This window comes from Chroicocephalus ridibundus, chromosome 32 (genome assembly GCF_963924245.1).
Source record: "Chroicocephalus ridibundus chromosome 32, bChrRid1.1, whole genome shotgun sequence".
NCBI classification, from domain to species: domain Eukaryota; kingdom Metazoa; phylum Chordata; class Aves; order Charadriiformes; family Laridae; genus Chroicocephalus; species Chroicocephalus ridibundus.
The window spans coordinates 209,406-227,628 of NC_086315.1; the positions used below are offsets into that span (position 1 = coordinate 209,406).

The 18,223-nt window shown below is 69.5% G+C and overlaps 2 protein-coding genes across 2 annotated transcripts in view; both read left to right on the forward strand.

Annotated features, from left to right (window-relative positions):
• EIF3CL (eukaryotic translation initiation factor 3 subunit C like) overlaps positions 1-4,843 on the forward strand; it is a 29,132-nt gene extending 24,289 nt beyond the window's left edge. Inside the window, exons 17-20 of the mRNA XM_063319227.1 lie at positions 936-1,001; positions 1,080-1,167; positions 1,248-1,410; positions 3,100-4,843. Coding sequence (XP_063175297.1) covers positions 936-1,001; positions 1,080-1,167; positions 1,248-1,410; positions 3,100-3,185 — 403 coding nt within the window. The 3' untranslated portion in view covers positions 3,186-4,843. The remainder of the gene's footprint in view (positions 1-935; positions 1,002-1,079; positions 1,168-1,247; positions 1,411-3,099) is intronic.
• Positions 4,701-18,223, forward strand: part of LOC134508124 (uncharacterized) — a gene marked incomplete at its 3' end in the record, with an annotated part of 25,725 nt that continues 12,202 nt past the window's right edge. Inside the window, exons 1-10 of the mRNA XM_063319228.1 lie at positions 4,701-5,138; positions 5,236-5,429; positions 6,772-6,892; positions 8,345-8,415; positions 10,140-10,206; positions 11,231-11,455; positions 14,677-14,713; positions 14,774-14,927; positions 15,748-15,858; positions 16,990-17,103. Of these exons, the coding sequence (XP_063175298.1) occupies positions 4,701-5,138; positions 5,236-5,429; positions 6,772-6,892; positions 8,345-8,415; positions 10,140-10,206; positions 11,231-11,455; positions 14,677-14,713; positions 14,774-14,927; positions 15,748-15,858; positions 16,990-17,103 (1,532 nt within the window). The remainder of the gene's footprint in view (positions 5,139-5,235; positions 5,430-6,771; positions 6,893-8,344; positions 8,416-10,139; positions 10,207-11,230; positions 11,456-14,676; positions 14,714-14,773; positions 14,928-15,747; positions 15,859-16,989; positions 17,104-18,223) is intronic.

Here is an 18,223-nt window from a genome sequence, read left to right on the forward strand (position 1 = left end):
CACCTTGGGGCCTCCACCTTGGGTTCTCCTGCACCTTGGGTTCTGCTCCATCTACTGGCCTCCATCTTGGGTTCTTTTCCGTCTTGGGGCCTCCATCTTCTGATGTCCACCTTGGGGTCTCCATCTTGAGGCCTCCTCCATCTTGGGTTCTCCTCCATATTGGGGCCTCCTCCATCTCCTGGTGTCCATCTTGGGGCTTCCTCCATTTTGGTGTCTCCTCTATCTTCAGGCCTCCACCTTGGGGTCTCCCTCTTGGGGTCTCCATCTTAAGGCCTTCTCCATCTTGGGTTCTCCTCCATCTTGGGGGCCTCCATCTTCTGGTCTCCATCTTGGGTTCTCCACGTTGGGGCCTCCATCTTGGGGCCTCCACCTTGGGGCTTCCTCCATCTTGGGGGCCTCCACCTTCTGGTCTCCATCTTGGGGCCTCCATCTTGGGTTCGCCTCCATCTTGGGTTCTCCATCTTGGGGCTTCCTCCATCTTGGGTCCTCCTCCATCTTGGGTCCTCCTCCATCTTGGGGCTTTCTCCATCTTGGGGCTTCCTCCATCTTGGGTCCTCCTCCATCTTGGGTCCTCCTCCATCTTGGGTCCTCCTCCATCTTGGGTCCTCCTCCATCTTGGGGCTTTCTCCATCTTGGGGCTTTCTCCATCTTGGGGCTTTCTCCATCTTGGGTCCTCCTCCATCTTGGGTCCTCCTCCATCTTGGGTTCTCCTCCATCTTGGGTTCTCCTCCATCTTGAGGCTTCCTCCATCTTGAGGCTTCCTCCATCTTGGGTTCTCCTCCATCTCGGGGGCCTCCACCTTCTGGTCTCCACCTTGGGTTCTCCGCGTCGGCTTCTCCACCTCGGCGCCTCCTTCTCCTCCTCCTCCTCCTCCCTCTTGTTCCCCGCGGCCGCCATCTTGCCGCCCGCCATCATCGCCCTCCCCTCCCCCGCAGGAAGATCCAGGAGGAGTCTCTCCGCACCTACCTCTTCACCTACAGCAGCGTCTACGACTCCATCAGGTGACGGGCGGGGCCGGGGCGGGGCCGAGGGGTGTGGTCCGTGTCCCCCCCTTTTGAACCCCGCCCCCTTCCCCCCAGCATGGAGATCCTGGCGGCCATGTTTGAGCTGGACCTGCCCACGGTGCACAGCATCATCAGCAAGATGATCATCAACGAGGAGCTGATGGTGCGTGGCGGGCGCGGGGCGGGCGCGGGGCGGGCGTGGGGCGGCCGTGGGGCTGACGGGGGGGTTGTTGTGGGGCGCAGGCGTCGCTGGACCAGCCCACGCAGACGGTGATGATGCACCGGACGGAGCCCACGGCGCAGCAGAACCTGGCGCTGCAGCTGGCGGAGAAACTGGGCAACCTGGTGGAGAACAACGAGCGCGTCTTCGACCACAAGCAGGGCTCCTACGGCGGCTACTTCCGAGGTCCCCGCCCCACACGTCCCTGCCCCACACATTCCCCGACCCACACATTCCCCGCCCCACACCGCCACCCGTTTCCCCACCAGCACCAGCATCAACCATCTCCCAGCCCCGTTCTCAGATGGTTCCTCACCCCCACACGTTCCCCTGCCCCACACGTCCCCGACCCACACGTCCCCGCCCCACACGTCCCTGCCCCACACATTCCCAACCCACATGTCCCCGACCCACACGTTCCGCCCCACACATCCCCCGCCCCACAGCTCCACCCGTTTCCCCACCACCAACAACCATCTCCCAGCCCCGTTCTCAGATGGTTCCTCACCCCCACACATTCCCCCGCCCCACACGTCCCCGACCCACGCCTTCTTGCCCCACACGTCCCTGCCCCACACGTCCCCGACCCACACGTTCCGCCCCACACGTCCCCCACCCCACACCACCACCCGTTTCCCCACCACCACCAGCATCAACCATCTCCCAGCCCCGTTCTCGGATGGTTCCTCACCCCCACACATCCCTGCCCCACACGTCCCCCTGCCCCACATGTCCCCGCCCCACACGTTCCTCCACCCCACACGTTCCCCACCCCACACATCCCCGCCCCACACGTCGCCCTCAGCCCCACGGCTCCACCCGTTCCCCACGCCTGTTTTCAGATGGTTCCCCACACACACCCCCCCTCCTGCCCCACACATCCCCACATCCCGCCCCACACCTCCCCGCCCCACACATCATCCACGGCCCCACCGGTTCCCCCCCCTTCACACACACACCTCCTGCCCCACACCTCCCCACATCCCGCCCCACACACCCCACGGCTCCACCCATTCCCCCCCCTCCCCCGCCCCACACACACACCCCCCTCCTGCCCCACACATCCCCTGCCCCACATCTCCCACCCACCCCCTCCTGCCCCACACACCTCCCCCACCTTCTGCCCCACAGCTCCCCCATTCCCCCCCCCATTGCCCCACATCCCGCCCCACACCCAGCCCCACTCCCTGCCCCACATCCCACCCCAAACCCTGCCCCATAGCCAGCCCCACATCCCCCCCACCTTCTGCCCCATAGCTCCTGTATTCCCTCCCATTGCCCCACACCCTGCCCCGTATCCCCCCCATTCCCTGCCCCACAGCCAGCCCCACATCTCCCCCCCTTCTGCCCCACAGCTCCCCCATTTGCCCCCCATTGCCCTACATCCTGCCCCACACCCAGCCCCACGTCCCACCCCAAACCCTGCCCCACATCCCCCCACTCCCTGCCCCACAGCTCTGCCATTCCCCCACCCCCATTACCCCACACCCTGCCCCACATCCCCCCGCCTTCTGCCCCACAGCTCCCCCATTCCCCCCCATTGCCCCACATCCCGCCCCACAGCCAGCCCCACATCTCCCCCCTTCTGCCCCATAGCTCCCCTCTTCCCCCCCTTCTCACCCCTTTCCCCCTCTCTGCCCCACACCCTGCCCCATAACCAACCTCACATCCCACCCCCTTCTGCCCCATAGCTCCCCCCTACCCCCCCCTTCTGCCCCATAGCTCCCCCCTTCCCACCCGTTTCCCCCCTTCCTGCCCCACACCCTGCCCCCTATCCCCCCCCACCCCGTTCCCCCCCCCCCATTCTCGCCCTGCCCCACAGCCAGCCCCACAGCCGGGGCTCAGCGGGTGTCCCCCCCGTTCCCTGCCCCACAGATCAGAAGGATGGCTACCGCAAGGGGGACGGTGGCTACCTGCGGCGCGGCGGCTACCGGCAGCAGGAGCGGGGGGGCAACTACTGAGACCCACGGCGGCCCTGCCCCACGGCGACGCCACCGCCCCACGGACCCCCCCGCCCCACGGCTCTTCTCCTCCTCCCCACCCTCCTCCGCCCCACAGCCCTTCTCCCCGTAGCTCTCTGCCCCACGGCGGCTCAGACCCACCGGGGCTCTGCCCCATAGCGGCTCTGCCCCATGGGGGCTCTGCCCCACGGCACTCTGCCCCACAGTGGCTTTGTGCCATGGTGCTCTGCCCCACGGTGGCTCAGCCCCATGGTTCTCTGCCCCACGGCGGCTCTGCCCCATGGGGGCTCTGCCCCACGGCACTCTGCCCCACAGTGGCTTTGTGCCATGGGGGTCAGCCCCACAGCAGCTCTGCCCCATGGGGGCTCTGCCCCACAGCGGCTCTGCCCCACAGCAGCTCTGCCCCATGTCACTCAGACCCACACCATCTCTGCCCCATAGCGGCTTTGTGCCGCAGCGCTCTGCCCCACAGCGGCTCAGCCCCATGGCTCTCTGCCCCACAGGGGCTCAGCCCCATGGGGGCTCTGCCCCACGGCACTCTGCCCCATAGCGGCTTTGTGCCATGGGGGTCAGCCCCACAGCAGCTCTGCCCCATGGGGGCTCTGCCCCACAGCGGCTCTGCCCCACAGCAGCTCTGCCCCACGGCACTCTGCCCCACAGCGGCTCTGCCCCACAGCGGCTCTGCCCCATGGCACTCTGCCCCACAGCGGCTCTGTGCCATGGTGCTCTGCCCCACGGCGGCTCTGCCACATGTCACTCAGACCCACACCATCTCAGCCCCACGGCACTCTGCCCCACAGCGGCTCAGCCCCACGGCACTCTGCCCCACAGCAGCTCTGCCCCATGGGGACTCTGCCCCATGGCACTCTGCCCCACAGCAGCTTTGTGCCTTGGCGCTCTGCCCCACGGTGGCTCAGCCCCACGGTACTCTGCCCCACAGGGGCTCTGCCCCATGGCACTGTGCCCCACGGCATCCCACGGCACTCTGCCCCACAGCGGCTCTGCCCCATGGGGACTCTGCCCCACGGCACTCTGCCCCACAGCAGCTTTGTGCCATGGTTCTCTGCCCCACAGGGGCTCTGCCCCATGGCACTCTGCCCCACGGCGGCTCAGCCCCATGGTTCTCTGCCCCACAGCGGCTCTGCCCCATGGGGGCTCTGCCCCACGGCACTCTGCCCCATAGTGGCTTTGTGCCATGGTGCTCTGCCCCACAGCAGCTCTGCCCCACGGCACTCTGCCCCACAGCGGCTCTGTGCCATGGTGCTCTGCCCCACGGCGGCTCTGCCTCATGTCACTCAGACCCACACCATCTCAGCCCCACGGCACTCTGCCCCACAGTGGCTCTGCCCCACGGCGGCTCAGCCCCCTGGTTCTCTGCCCCACAGGGGCTCTGCCCCATGGCACTCTGCCCCATAGGGGCTTTGTGCCATGGTGCTCTGCCCCACAGGGGCTCTGCCCCACGGCGCTCTGCCCCACAGCGTCCCACGGCACTCTGCCCCACAGCGCCTTTGTGCCATGGTTCTCAGCCCCACAGCGGCTCTGCCCCACAGCGGCTCAGCCCCCTGGTTCTGTGCCCCACAGGGACTCTGCCCCACGGCGTCCTCCCCCTCCCCCCCGCCCTCCCCGCCCCCAATAAAGCACATTCCGTGGGGCGCTGACCCGTGTGGGGCCGAGTTAATGAGTGATGACTTGGGGGGCGGGAAGGGTCTCGCCTCCTGCCCCACGGCGCCTTCTTCCCCCCCCACAACCCCGACCTTCGGGCGCCGGCCGGCCATGGGGCAGGAGGAGCGGGAGGGGGGTTCCGTGGGGCGCCCCACGGCGGGATCCCGGCCGCCCCCCGTGGACTTGGGGGGAGAAGGGGCGTTTGTGGGGCAGCCGTGGGGCGCGCTGCTGCGGGCGCTGCTGGTGCTGCAGCTCTGCGCCATCGGGCCCCTGGTGCGACACGCCCCCACGGTGAGCCCCACGGCGAGCCCCACGGCGAGCGCTATGGGGCAGGGGAGAGGCCGGGGGGAGACGGGTGAAGGCCGGTTCTCTCTCCCCTGCCCCATAGATCCTGGGGGCCTCGCGGCGGGTGCTGGGGGAGCGGTTGTGGGGCCGGCTGCTGCGGGCCACCTTCTACGGGCAGTTCGTGGGGGGCCAGACCCACGGCGAGGTGGTGGCCACCGCCCGGCGGCTGCGCGCCGTGGGGCTGAGGCCCATGCTGGCCCTCCCCATCGAGGAGGATGTGGGGCAGGAGAAGGACGGGTAGGTTAAAGGGTCCTGCCCCGCTTCTATGGGGCGGGGAGGGGGTTTGAGGGGTCCTGCCCCGCTTCTATGGGGCAGGGAGGGGGTTTGAGGGGTCCTGCCCCACTTCTATGGGGCGGGGAGGGGGGTCTGAGGGGTCCTGCCCCACTTCTATGGGGTGGGGAGGGGGGTTGAGGGGTCCTGCCCCGCTTCTATGGGGCAGGGAGGGGGGTTTGAGGGGTCCTGCCCCACATCTATGGGGCGAGGAAGGGGGTTTAAGGGGTCCTGCCCCACATCTATGGGGCAGTGAGGGAGTTTAAGGAGTTCTGCCCCACTTCTATGGGGCAGGGAGGGGGGTTTGAGGGGTTCTGCCCCACATCTATGGGGCGAGAAAGGGGATTTAAAGGGTTCTGCCCCACTTTTATGGGGCGGGGAGGGGGGTTGAGGGGTTCTGCCCCACATCTATGGGGCGAGAAAGGGGATTTAAAGGGTTCTGCCCCACTTTTATGGGGCGGGGAGGGGGGTTGAGGGGTCCTGCCCCACTTCTATGGGGCGGGGAGAGGGTCTAAGGGGTCGTGCCCCACTTCTATGGGGTGGGGAGAGGGGTTTGAGGGGTCGTGCCCCACTTCTATGGGGCGGGGAGGGGGTCTGAGGGGTCGTGCCCCACTTCTATGGGGTGGGGAGAGGGGTTTGAGGGGTTCTGCCCCACATCTATGGGGCGAGAAAGGGGATTTAAAGGGTCCTGCCCCACTTCTGTGGGGCAGGGAGGGGGTCTAAGGGGTCCTGCCCCACTTCTATGGGGTGAGAAAGGGGATTTAAGGAGTCCTGCCCCACATCTATGGGGCAGGGAGAGGATCTAAGAAGTTCTGCCCTACAGCTATGGGGCAGGGAGGGGGCGCCTAAGGCTTTCTGCCCCACATCTATGGGGCGGGGAGGGGGGTCTAAGGGGTCCTGCCCCACATCTATGGGGTGAGAAAGGGGATTTAAGGAGTCCTGCGCCACATCTATGGGGCAGGGAGGGGATCTGAGAAGTTCTGCCCCACTTCTATGGGGCGGGGAGGAGGTCTAAGGCGTTCTGCCCCACATCTATGGGGCGGGGAGGGGCTCTAAGGGCTTCTGCCCCACTTCTATGGGGTGGGGAGGGGCTCTAAGGGGTCCTGCCCCATATCTATGGGGCAGCGAAGGGGTCTAAGGCGTCCTGCCCCACTTCTATGGGGTGAGAAAGGGGATTTAAGGAGCCCTGCCCCACATCTATGGGGCAGGGAAGGAGATCCAAGGGGTCCTGCCCCACTTCTCCCCCAGTATATGGGGCGGGGGGTGGTTACGGTCTCCCGCCCCACATCTCCCCCCGCGTGTGGGGCAGGGAGACGTGGTACGAGTCGAACCGTGGGGCGGCGCTGGAATGTGTGGGGCTGGCGGCCGCCACCGGCCCCCGGCCCATGATGCAGCTGAAGGTGACGGCCCTGATGAGCGCCCGCCTCTGCGTGAGTTGGGGGGCAGCCCCACACATCTGTGGGGCGGGGGAATGCCGGGGGGCAGCAGCAATGTGTGGGGCAGAGGGGGATGTGTGGGGCGGGGGGGGAGGGAGGGGGGGGGCGCGTGGGGCAGGATTGGGATGTGTGGAGCGGGGGGATGTGTGGGGCAGGGGGAGATGTGTGGGGCAGGGGGAATGTGTGGGGCAGGAGGGGAGATGGGCGGGGGGATGTGTGGGGTAGGGAACGTATGGGGTGAGGGGGATGTGTGGGGCAGGGGGAGATGTGTGGGGCAGGGGGAGATGTGTGGGGCAGGGGGAATGTGTGGGGCAGGGGGAGATGTGTGGGGCAGGGGGAGCATGTGGGGCAGGAGGGGAGATGGGCGGGGGGATGTGTGGGGCAGGGAACGTATGGGGTGAGGGGGATGTGTGGGGCGGGGGGGGAGATGTGTGGGGCAGCGGCGATTGTGTGGGGTGGGTGCGTGGGGCGGGGGGAATGTGTGGGGCAGGGGGAGAGGTGTGGGGCAGAGGGATGTGTGGGGCAAGGGCGATGTGTAGGGCGGGGGGGATGTGTGGGGCAGGCGGTGGATGTGTGGGGCAGGGGAAGGGTGGGGGAGGATGTGTGAGGCAGGAAGGGACGTGTGGGGCAGGGCGGGAGGTGTGGGCAGGGCGGGTGTAAGGCGGGGGGGGACTTGTGGGGGTGGGGGGAGTGTGTGGGGCGAGGCCGATGTGTGGGGCAGGAGGCGATGTGTGGGGCTGGGATGGGATGTGTGGGGCAGGGGGAGATGTGTGGGGCAGGGGGAGATGTGTGGGGCAGAGAGAAGTGTGGGGCGGGGGGGATGTGGGGCGGGGGGGGGGATGTGTGGGGCAGGGGAGAGGTGTGGGGCATATGGGGCAGGGCTGGGTGGGGCAGCGTTGATGTGTGGGGCAGGGGCGGACATGTGGGGCAGAGGGGGATGTGTGGGGCAGAGGCGGACGTGTGGGGCAGAGGAAGACGTGTGGGGCAGAGGGGGATGTGTGGGGCAGAGGAAGACGTGTGGGGCAGGGGCGGATGTGTGGGGCAGAGGCGGACGTGTGGGGCAGAGGGGGGACGTGTGGGCAGAGGGGGATGTGTGGGGCAGAGGAAGACGTGTGGGGCAGGGGCGGATGTGTGGGGCAGAGGCGGACGTGTGGGGCAGAGGGGGACGTGTGGGGCAGGGGGCGGACGTGTGGGGCAGAGGGGGACGTGTGGGGCAGAGGGGGGACGTGTGGGGCGGGGCGGACATGTGGGGCAGAGGGGGACGTGTGGGGCAGGGGCGGACGTGTGGGGCAGAGGAGGACGTGTGGGGCGGGGGGGGATGGGGGTGGGGGGGTGTGTGTGTGTTGGGGGGGGAGGGGAGGATGTGTGGGGCGGGGGACACCCCCCCCCCCCCCCCAGCCCACACCTCCCTGCCCACCACACTCCCTGCCCCACATCTCCCCACAGCAGAAGCTCTCGGGGCGGATGGCGGAGCCGGGGCTGACCCCCGAGGGGCTGGCGGCCATCATGGGGGGCCGGTGCGTGTGTCCCCCCCCCCAGTGACCCCCCCTGCCCCATAACTGCCCCCCCACCCCCCACCCCCATGACCCCCTGCCCCATAACTGCCCCCCCCCCCCCCCCCCCCAGGCCCCGCCTTCCCCTTCCTGACCCCGGGGGAGAACCAGCACTTGGGGGTCGCGCTGCGGCGCCTGGACGAGGTGGCTGCGGTGAGCTGTGGGGCAGGGTGTGGGCAGAAGGGGGGGGGGGGGGGGATGTGAGGCATGGGGCAGGGTGTGGGGTGGGACGGGGGGGCGGGGGGGTTACGGGACACAGGGTGGGGGGATGTGGGGCGGGATGTGGGGCTGGGTGTGGGGTGGGATGGAGGGGAATGAGGGAGCTATGGGGTGGGGGTTGTGGGGCTGGCTGTGGGGCAGGGTGTGGGGCAGGATGTGGGGCAGAAGGGGAGAAATGGCTGAGAATGGGGGGGGAATCGGGCAGCTATGGGCAGAAGGTGGCTGTGGGGCTGGCTATGGGGCAGGGTGTGGGGCTGGCTGTGGGGCAGGGTGTGGGGCAGGATGTGGGGCAGAAGGGGGGAAATGGCTGAGAATGCGGGGGGAACGGGGGGCTGTGGGCAGAAGGTGGGGGGGCGTGGGGCTGGCTGTGGGGCAGGGTGTGGGGCAGGGTGTGGGGCGGGATGTGGGGCAGAAGGGGTGAAACGGCTGAGAATGGGGGGGAAATCGGCAGCTATGGGGCAGAAGGTGGGGGGTGTGGGGCTGGCTATGGGGCAGGGTGTGGGGCTGGCTGTGGGGCTGGCTATGGGGCAGGGTGTGGGGTGGGATGTGGGGCAGAAATGGCTGAGAATGGGGGGGGAACCAGGGGGGCTGTGGGGCAGAAGGCGGGGGGGTGCGGGGCTGGCTGTGGGGCTGGCTGTGGGGCAGGGTGTGGGGCGGGATGTGGGGCAGAAGGGGGGGAAATGGCTGAGAATGGGGGGGGAAATCGGCAGCTATGGGGCAGAAGGTGGCTGTGGGGCTGGCTATGGGGTGGGGTGTGGGGTGGGATGTGGGGCAGAAATGGCTGAGAATGGGGTGGGAACTGGGGGGCTGTGGGGCTGGCTATGGGGCGGGGTGTGGGGCGGGATGTGGGGCAGAAGGGGGGAAATGGCTGAGAATGGGGGGGAACGGGGGGGCTGTGGGGCAGAAGGCGGGGGGGCGCGGGGCTGGCTGTGGGGCTGGCTATGGGGCAGGGTGTGGGGTGGGATGTGGGGCAGAAATGGCTGAGAATGGGGTGGGAACCAGGGGGGCTGTGGGGCAGAAGGCGGGGGGCGCGCGGCTGGCTGTGGGCAGGGTGTGGGGCAGGGTGTGGGGCAGAAAGGGGGAAATGGCTGAGAATGGGGTGGCAACCGGGGGGGCTGTGGGGCAGAAGGCGGGGGGCGCGGGGCCGGCTGTGGGCTGGCTGTGGGGCTGGCTATGGGGTGGGGTGTGGGGCTGGCTGTGGGGCTGGCTATGGGGCAGGGTGTGGGGCAGGGTGTGGGGCAGAAGAGGGAAAAATGGCTGAGAAGGGGGGGGGAAATCGGGCAGCTATGGGCAGGAGGTGGGGGGTGCAGGGCTGGCTGTGGGGCTGGCTGTGGGGCCGGCTGTGGGGCTGGCTGTGCGGCTGGCTGTGGGCAGAAGAGGGGAAATGGCTGAGAATGGGGGGGGGACGGGGGGGCTATGGGCAGAAGGTGGGGGGCATGGGGCTGGCTGTGGGGCAGGGTGTGGGGCAGGATGTGGGGCAGAAGGGGGGAAATGGCTGAGAAGGGGGGGGGAAATCGGGCAGCTATGGGGCAGGAGGTGGGGGGTGCAGGGCTGGCTGTGGGGCCGGCTGTGGGGCTGGCTATGGGGCTGGCTATGGGGCAGGGTGTGGGGCAAGGGTGTGGGGCAGAAGAGGGAAAAGTGGCTGAGAAGGGGGGGGGAAATCAGGCAGCTGTGGGGCAGGAGGTGGGGGGCGCGGGGCTGCTGTGGGGCTGGCTGTGGGGCTGGCTATGGGGCAGGGTGTGGGGCGGGATGTGGGGCAGAAAGGGGGAAATGGCTGAGAATGGGGGGGAACGGGGGGCTGTGGGGCAGAAGGCGGGGGGCGTGGGCTGGCTGTGGGGCAGGGTGTGGGGCAGGGTGTGGGGCGGGATGTGGGGCAGAAGGGGGGAAATGGCTGAGAAGGGGGGGGATGGGGGGGCTATGGGGCAGAAGGTGGGGGGGTGTGGGGCTGGCTGTGGGGCTAGCGGTGGGGCTGGCTATGGGCAGGGTGTGGGGCTGGCTATGGGCGGGGTGTGGGGTGGGATGTGGGGCAGAAATGGCTGAGAATGGGGGGGGAATGGGGGGGCTATGGGGCAGAAGGTGGGGGGCATGGGGCCGGCTGTGGGGCTGGCTGTGGGGCAGGGATGTGGGGCAGAAGAGGGGAAAATGGCTGAGAATGGGGGGACGGGGGGGCTGTGGGGCAGAAAGTGGGGGCTGTGGGACTGGCTGTGGGGCTGGCTATGGGGCGGGGTGTTGGGCAGGGTGTGGGGCGGGATGTGGGGCAGAAAGGGGGAAATGGCTGAGAATGGGGTGGCAACCGGGGGGGCTGTGGGGCAGAAGGCGGGGGGCGCGGGGCTGGCTGTGGGGCCGGCTGTGGGGCCGGCTGTGGGGCTGGCTATGGGGCAGGGTGTGGGGCAGAAGAGGGGAAAATGGCTGAGAATGGGGGGGGGGACGGGGGGGCTATGGGGCAGAAAGTGGGGGCTGTGGGACTGGCTGTGGGGCAGGGTGTGGGGCAGGGTGTGGGGCAGAAGAAGGAAAATGGCTGAGAAGGGGGGGGGGAAATCGGGCAGCTATGGGGCAGGAGGTGGGGGGTGCAGGGCCGGCTGTGGGGCCGGCTGTGGGGCTGGCTATGGGGCGGGCCGTGGGGCCCGGGTCCCCGCAGGCCGCCGTGGGGCAGCGCGTGCAGCTGCTGGTGGACGCGGAGACGAGTGACCTGAACCCGGGGCTGGGGCTGCTGACGCTGGCGCTGGCGGCGCGACACAACCGGGGGGCGCCGTGGGTCTGGAACACCTACCAGGCCTACCTGCGGGTGCGCGGCCGTGGGGCGGAGCTGTGGGGCAGAGGGGCGGGGCGGGAGGGGGGAGCTGTGGGGCAGAGGGGTGGGGCAGGAGGCGGGAGGTGTGGGGCAGAGATGTGGGGCGGGAGGTGGGAGGTGTGGGGTGAAGGCGTGGGGCAAGAGGTGGGAGGTGTGGGGCAGAGCTGTGGGGCAGAGGGGTGGGGTGGGAGGGGGAGGTGTGGGGTGAAGGTGTGGGGTGAAGGTGTGGGGCAGAGGTGGGAGGTGTGGGGGGGAGCTGTGGGGCAGAGGGGCAGGGCGGGAGGGGGGAGCTGTGGGGCAGAGGGGTGGGGCGGGAGGCGGGAGGTGTGGGGCAGAGGGATGGGCAGAGGTTGGAGGTGTGGGGTGAAGGTGTGGGGCAGAGGTGGGAGGTGGTGGGGCGGAGCTGTGGGGCAGAGGGGCGGGGCGGGAGGGGGGAAGTGTGGGGCAGAGATGTGGGGCGGGAAGGGAGAGGTGTGGGGCAGAGGGGTGGGGCAGGAGGGGGGAAGTGTGGGGTGAAGGTGTGGGGCAGAGGTGGGAGGCGTGGGGGGGAGCTGTGGGGCAGAGAGGCGGGGCAGGAGGGGGGAGGTGTGGGGTGAAGGCGTGGGGCAGAGGTGGGAGGTGTGGGGCGGAGCTGTGGGGCAGAGGGCTGGGGCGGGAGGGGGGAGCTGTGGGGCAGAGGGGCGGGGCGGGAGGCGGGAGGTGTGGGGTGAAGGCGTGGGGCAAGAGGTGGGAGGTGTGGGGCGGAGCTGTGGGGCAGAGGGCCGGGGCGGGAGGGGGGAGCTGTGGGGCAGAGGGGCGGGGCGGGAGGGGGGAGGTGTGGGGTGAAGGTGTGGGGCAGAGGTGGGAGGTGTGGGGCGGAGCTGTGGGGCAGAGGGCCGGGGCGGGAGGGGGGAAGTGTGGGGCAGAGGGGCGGGGCGGGAGGGGGGAGGTGTGGGGCAGAGGTGTGGGGCGGGAGGGGGGAGGTGTGGGGTGAAGGCGTGGGGCAGAGGTGGGAGGTGTGGGGTGGAGCTGTGGGGCGGGAGGCGGGAGGTGTGGGGCAGAGGTGTGGGGCGGGAGGGGGGAGGTGTGGGGTGAAGGTGTGGGGCAGGAGGTGAGAGGTGTGGGGCCAAGGTGTGGGGCAAGAGGTGGGAGGTGTGGGGTGAAGGTGTGGGGCGGGAGGTGGGAGGTGTGGGGCGGAAGGTGGGAAATGTGGGGTGAAGGTGTGGGGCAGGAGGTGGGAGATGTGGGGCAGAAGTATGGGGCAGAGGGGTGGGGTGGGAGGTGGGAGGTGTGGGGTGAAGGCGTGGGGCAAGAGGTAGGAGGTGTGGGGCCAAGGTGTGGGGCGGGAGGTGGGAGGTGTGGGGTGAAGATGTGGGGCAGAAAGCGGGAGGCATGGGGCGGAGGTGTAGGGCAGGAGGTGGGAGGTGTGGGGCAGAGATGTGGGGCAGGAGGTGTGGGGCAGAGGCGTGGGTGGGAGGTGGGAGATGTGGGGCGGAGGTGTGGGGCGGGAGGTGGGAGGTGTGGGGCAGAGGTGTGGGGTAGGAGGTGGGAAGTGTGGGGCGGAAAGTGGGAGATGTGGGGTGAACGTGTGGAGCAAGAGGTGGGAAGTGTGGGGTGGAAAAGTGGGGCAGAGGTGGGAGGCGTGGGGCGGAGGTGTGGGGCAGAGGGGTGGGGCGGGAGGTGGGAGATGTGGGGCCGTGTGGGGCAGAGTTGGGAGGTATGGGGTGAAGGTGTGGGGCCAAGGTGTGGGGCAGAGGTGGAGGTGTGGGGTGGAGGTGTGGGGTGAGAAGGGAGGTGTGGGTCAGGAAGTGGGAGATGTGGGCAGAACGTGTGGGGCAGAAGGTGGGAGGCGTGGGGCCAGGGTGTGGGGCAGAGATGTGGGGTAGGAGGTGGGAAGTGTGGGGCAGAAGGTGGAGGTGTGGGGCAAAAGATGGGAGGTGTGGGGTGAAGGTGTGGGGCAAGAGGTGGGAGGTGTGGGGTGGGAGATGTGGGGCAGAGGTGGGAGGTGTGGGGCAGAGGTGGGAGGTGTGGGGTGGGAGATGTGGGGCAGAGGTGGGAGGTGTGGGGTGAAGGCGTGGGGCAGAGGTGGGAGGTGTGGGGTGAAGGCGTGGGGCAGAGGTGGGAAGCGTGGGGCAGGAGGTGGGAAGTGTGGGGCAGAGGTGGGACGTGTGGGGCAGGAGGTGGAAGTGTGGGGCAGAGGTGGGACGTGTGGGCAGGAGATGGGAAGTGTGGGGCAGAGATCGGATGTGTGGGGCAGGAGGTGGGAAGTGTGGGGCAGAAGTTGGACGTGTGGGGCACGAGGTGGGAAGTGTGGGGCAGAGGTCGGACGTGTGGGGCACGAGGTGGAAGTGTGGGGCAGAAGTCGGACGTGTGGGCAGGAGGTGGGAAGTGTGGGGCAGAGGTGGGACGTGTGGGGCAGGAGATGGGAAGTATGGGGCAGAGATCGGATGTGTGGGGCAGGAGGTGGAAAGTGTGGGGCAGAAGTTGGATGTGTGGGGCAGGAGGTGGGAAGTGTGGGGCAGGAGGTGGGAAGTGTGGGGCAGGAGGTGGGAAGTGTGGGCAGAGGTGGGACGTGTGGGGCAGGAGGTGGGAAGTGTGGGGCAGAGGTCGGATGTGTGGGGCACGAGGTGGGAAGTGTGGGGCAGAGGTCGGACGTGTGGGGCAGGAGGTGGGAAGTGTGGGGCAGAGATCGGATGTGTGGGGCAGGAGGTGGGAAGTGTGGGGCAGAGGTCGGACGTGTGGGCAGGAGGTGGAAGTGTGGGGCAGAGGTCGGACGTGTGGGCAGGAGGTGGGAAGTGTGGGGCAGAGGTCGGACGTGTGGGGCAGGAGGTGGGAAGTGTGGGGCAGAGGTCGGATGTGTGGGCAGGAGGTGGGAAGTGTGGGGCAGAGATCGGATGTGTGGGGCAGGAGGTGGGAAGTGTGGGGCAGAGATCGGATGTGTGGGGCAGGAGGTGGAAGCGTAGGGCAGAAGTGGGACGTGTGGGGCAGGAGGCGGGAGGCGAAGCCGTGGGGCTGCCATCTGCCATCCCCGCTGTGGGTCGTGGCCGTGTGGGGCAGCCCACGGCGGGCCAGGCCGGGTGTGTGTGGGTTGGGGGGGGGAGCTGTGGGGCAGATCATCCGCCCCCCCCTGCCCCGACCCCCCCCGAGGCTGGCCGTGGGGCTGCCCCCAGGACGGCGGCGGCGGATGGAGGGGGACGTGGCGGCCGCCGGCGCTATGGGGCAGCCTTTGGGTCAAGCTGGTCCGTGGGGCCTACCTGGAGGCGGAGCTTCGGCGGGTGGAGCCAATCCGTGGGGCCCTGGAGGCGGAGCTTCGGCGGGTGGAGCCAATCCGTGGGGCGGAGCCAATCCGTGGGGCAGAGCCAATCCGTGGGGCGGAGCCGAGCCATGGGGCGGAGCCTGGAGGGGCGGAGCCAATCCGTGGGGCGGAGCCTCCCGAGGGGGCGGGGCCAGGCCCCCTCCAGCCCAGCCTCGAGGCCACCCACCGCAGGTGGGTCGGGGGGGGGGGGGCTCTGCCCACGGCGCGACCCATAAGTTGGGGGGGGGGGGCGGGGACTCCCCCAAATCCCACCCCCGGGACCCCCAAAATCCACCCCCACCCCCCCCCAAAACCCCAAAATCCCCCTTGGGGACCCCAAAATCCCCCCCCGGGGTGCCCCGTTGCGACCCACAACTTGTGGGGCAGCTATGGGGCAGGCTCGGAGGTGGGGCGACCCCCAAAAACCCACCCCGGGACCCCCAAACCCCCCAAAACGACCCTAAAATCCCCCTTGGGGACCCCAAAACCTCCCCCTGGGGACACCCCTCCGTGACCCACAAGTTGTGGGGCAGCTATGGGGCAGGCTCGGAGGTGGGGCAGGGGCGACCCCCAAAAACCCACACCGGGACCCCCAAAATCCCCCCCCCAAAACCCCCAAATCCCCCTTGGGGACCCCAAAACCTCCCCGGGGGTGCCCCGTTGCGACCCACAAGTTGTGGGGGCAGCTATGGGGCAGGCTCGGAGGTGGGTCAACCCCCAAAAACCCACCCCGGGGGCCCCCAAACCCCCCCAGAAAGACCCTAAAATCCCCCTTGGGACCCCAAAACCTCCCCCTGGGGACCCCCCTCCGTGACCCACAACTTGTGGGGCAGCTATGGGGCAGGCCGGGAGGTGGGGCGACCCCCAAAAACCCACCCCGGGGGCCCCAAACCCCCCCAAAAGGACCCTAAAATCCCCCTTGGGGGATTTCCAACCCCCCCTCCCCCGGGACCCCCAACCCGCCCCCCGCCCCCCGGGGGTGCCCCGTTGCGACCCCCAAGTTGTGGGGCAGCTATGGGGAGTGCCTGGAGGTGGCCCTGGGGCTGGCGGCGCGGGACGGCGACCGCTTCGGGCTGATGGTGGCCACCCACAACGAGGCCTCGGTGCTGCACGCTGTGAGGAGGTGGGGCGGGGGGGGGGCCTGCCCCATAGCGGGCCACTTGTGGGGCAGAGTGTGGGGCGGGAGAGGAGGAGCCCCCTCCATGAAGGGGGGGGGGGGGGTGTGTTTTAGGGCGTTGCCAATCGCCACGGGGGGGGGGGGGGAGATGTGTGGGGCAGGGCCTGCCCCATAGCGGCCACTTGTGGGGCAGGGTGTGGGGCAGGGTGGAGAAGCATCCCCTGGGGGGGGGGGGGGGGCGTTTTAGGGGGGGTGTCACCCCCCGGGGGGGGCGTGGGGGGGGTCACTTAGGGGTTGGGGGGGGGAATGTGTGGGGCGGGGCCTGCCCCATAGCGGCCACTTGTGGGGCAGGGCGTGGGGCAGGGTGAGGAGCACTCCATGGGGGGGGGGTGGGGGGTGTTTTAAGGGGGGGGGGTGTCACTCCGGGGGGGGGGGCACCGTGGGGGTGTTGGCAGGGGGATGTGTGGGGCAGGGCCTGCCCCATAGCGGCCACTTGTGGGGCAGGGTGTGGGGCGGGGTGGAGAAGCATCCCCTGGGGGGGGGGCGTTTTAGGGGGGTGTCACCCCCTGGGCGGGGCGGGGGATCACTTAGGGGTTGGGGGGGAACATGTGGGGCAGGACTGGCCCCATAGCGGCCACTTGTGGGGCAGGGTGTGGGGTGGGGGTGAGGAGCACCCCATGGGGGGGGGTGGGGGGGTGTTTTAAGGGGGGGGGGTGTCACTCCGGGGGGGGGGGGCACCGTGGGGGTGTTGGCAGGGGGATGTGTGGGGCAGGGCCTGCCCCATAGCGGCCACTTGGGGGGCAGGGTGTGGGGCGGGGTGGAGAAGCATCCCCTGGGGGGGGGGGCGTTTTAGGGGGGTGTCACCCCCTGGGCGGGGCGGGGATCACTTAGGGGTTGGGTGGGAACATGTGGGGCAGGACTGGCCCCATAGCGGCCACTTGTGGGGCGGGATGTGGGGCAGGGTGTGGGGCGGGATGGAAGAACATCCCCAAGGATGATGGGGGGGGGGGAGGGGAGGTGTTTTTGGGGGGGGGGGGGGGGGGTGTCACCCCCTGGGGGGGGGGGGGGGGTGTTGGGGGGGGGGGGAGGGGGATGTGTGGGGCGGGGCCTGCCCCATAGCGGCCACTTGTGGGGCAGGATGGAGGAGCTGGGCATCCCGCCGGGGGGGGGCAGCGTCTGCTTCGGGCAGCTGCTGGGGATGTGCGACCACGTCTCCCTCGCCCTCGGTACGGGGGGGGGGGGGGGGGGGGGGCACTTGGGGGGCGGGCTATGGGGCGGGCTATGGGGCAGGCTATGGGGCGGGTGTCCGTGTGTTCCCCCCCCCCACCTCCCTCTCACCCCGGGGGGGGGGTTATGGGGTCCCCGGGGGGGGGTTATGGGGCCCTAAGGGGGGGGGATTTGGGGTCTCTTGGGGGGGGGGTTGGGGTCGGGGGGGGGGGGGTTGGGGTCCCGGGGGGGGGGTTGGGGTTCCTGGAGGGGGGGGATTTTGGGGTGGTGTCCCCCCCCCCCCGGGTGCAGTTTGGGGGTCCCTGGGGGGGGGTTTGGGCTCCCGAGGGGGGGGGTTGGGGTCCCCGGGGGGGGGTATTTTGGGGTCCGGGGGGGGGGGTTGGGGTCTGAGGGGGGGGGGGGCAGAATTCTGGGTCTGGGGGGGGGGGGTTGGGGGGGTATTTTTGGGGGGGGGGTTGGGGGGGGTATTTTGGGGGGGGGTGTCCCTTGGGGGGGGGGGCTGGACTCCGGGGGGGGGGTTTGGAGTCTGGGGGGGGGGATTTGGGCTCCCTGGGGGGGGCGGATTTGGACTCTGGGGGGGGGGGTTTGGGGGTCCCTTTTTGGGGGGGGGGACGATTTTTGGGTTCGTTTTGGGGGGGGGTTTGAACTCTGGGGGGGTGGGATTTGGGCTCCCTTTGGGGGGGGTTTGGGCTCCCCGGGGGGGGGGATTTTTGGCTTCCTTTTTGGGGGGGGGTTGGAGTCTGGGGGGGGGGGTTGGGCTCCCGGGGGGGGGATTTTTGGCTTCCTTTGGGGGGGGGGGGTTGGGCTCACGGGGGGGGGGGGCGATTTTTGGCTTCCTTTTTTGGGGGGGGGTTTGGGCTCCCTTGGGGGGGGGGGCGGTTGGGCTCCCGGGGGGGGGGGATTTTTGGCTCCTTTGGGGGGGGGGTTTGGACTCGGGGGGGGGCGATTTTTGGCTTCCTTTTGGGGGGGGGGTTTGGGCTCCCTGGGGGGATTTGGGCTCCCTTGGGGGGGGGGGCGCGGTTGGGCTCCCCGGGGGGGGGAATTTTTGGCTTCCTTTGGGGGGGGTTTGGACTCTGGGGGGGGGGATTTTGGACTCTGGGGGGGGGGGGGGCGATTTTTGGCTTCCTTTTTGGGGGGGGTTTTG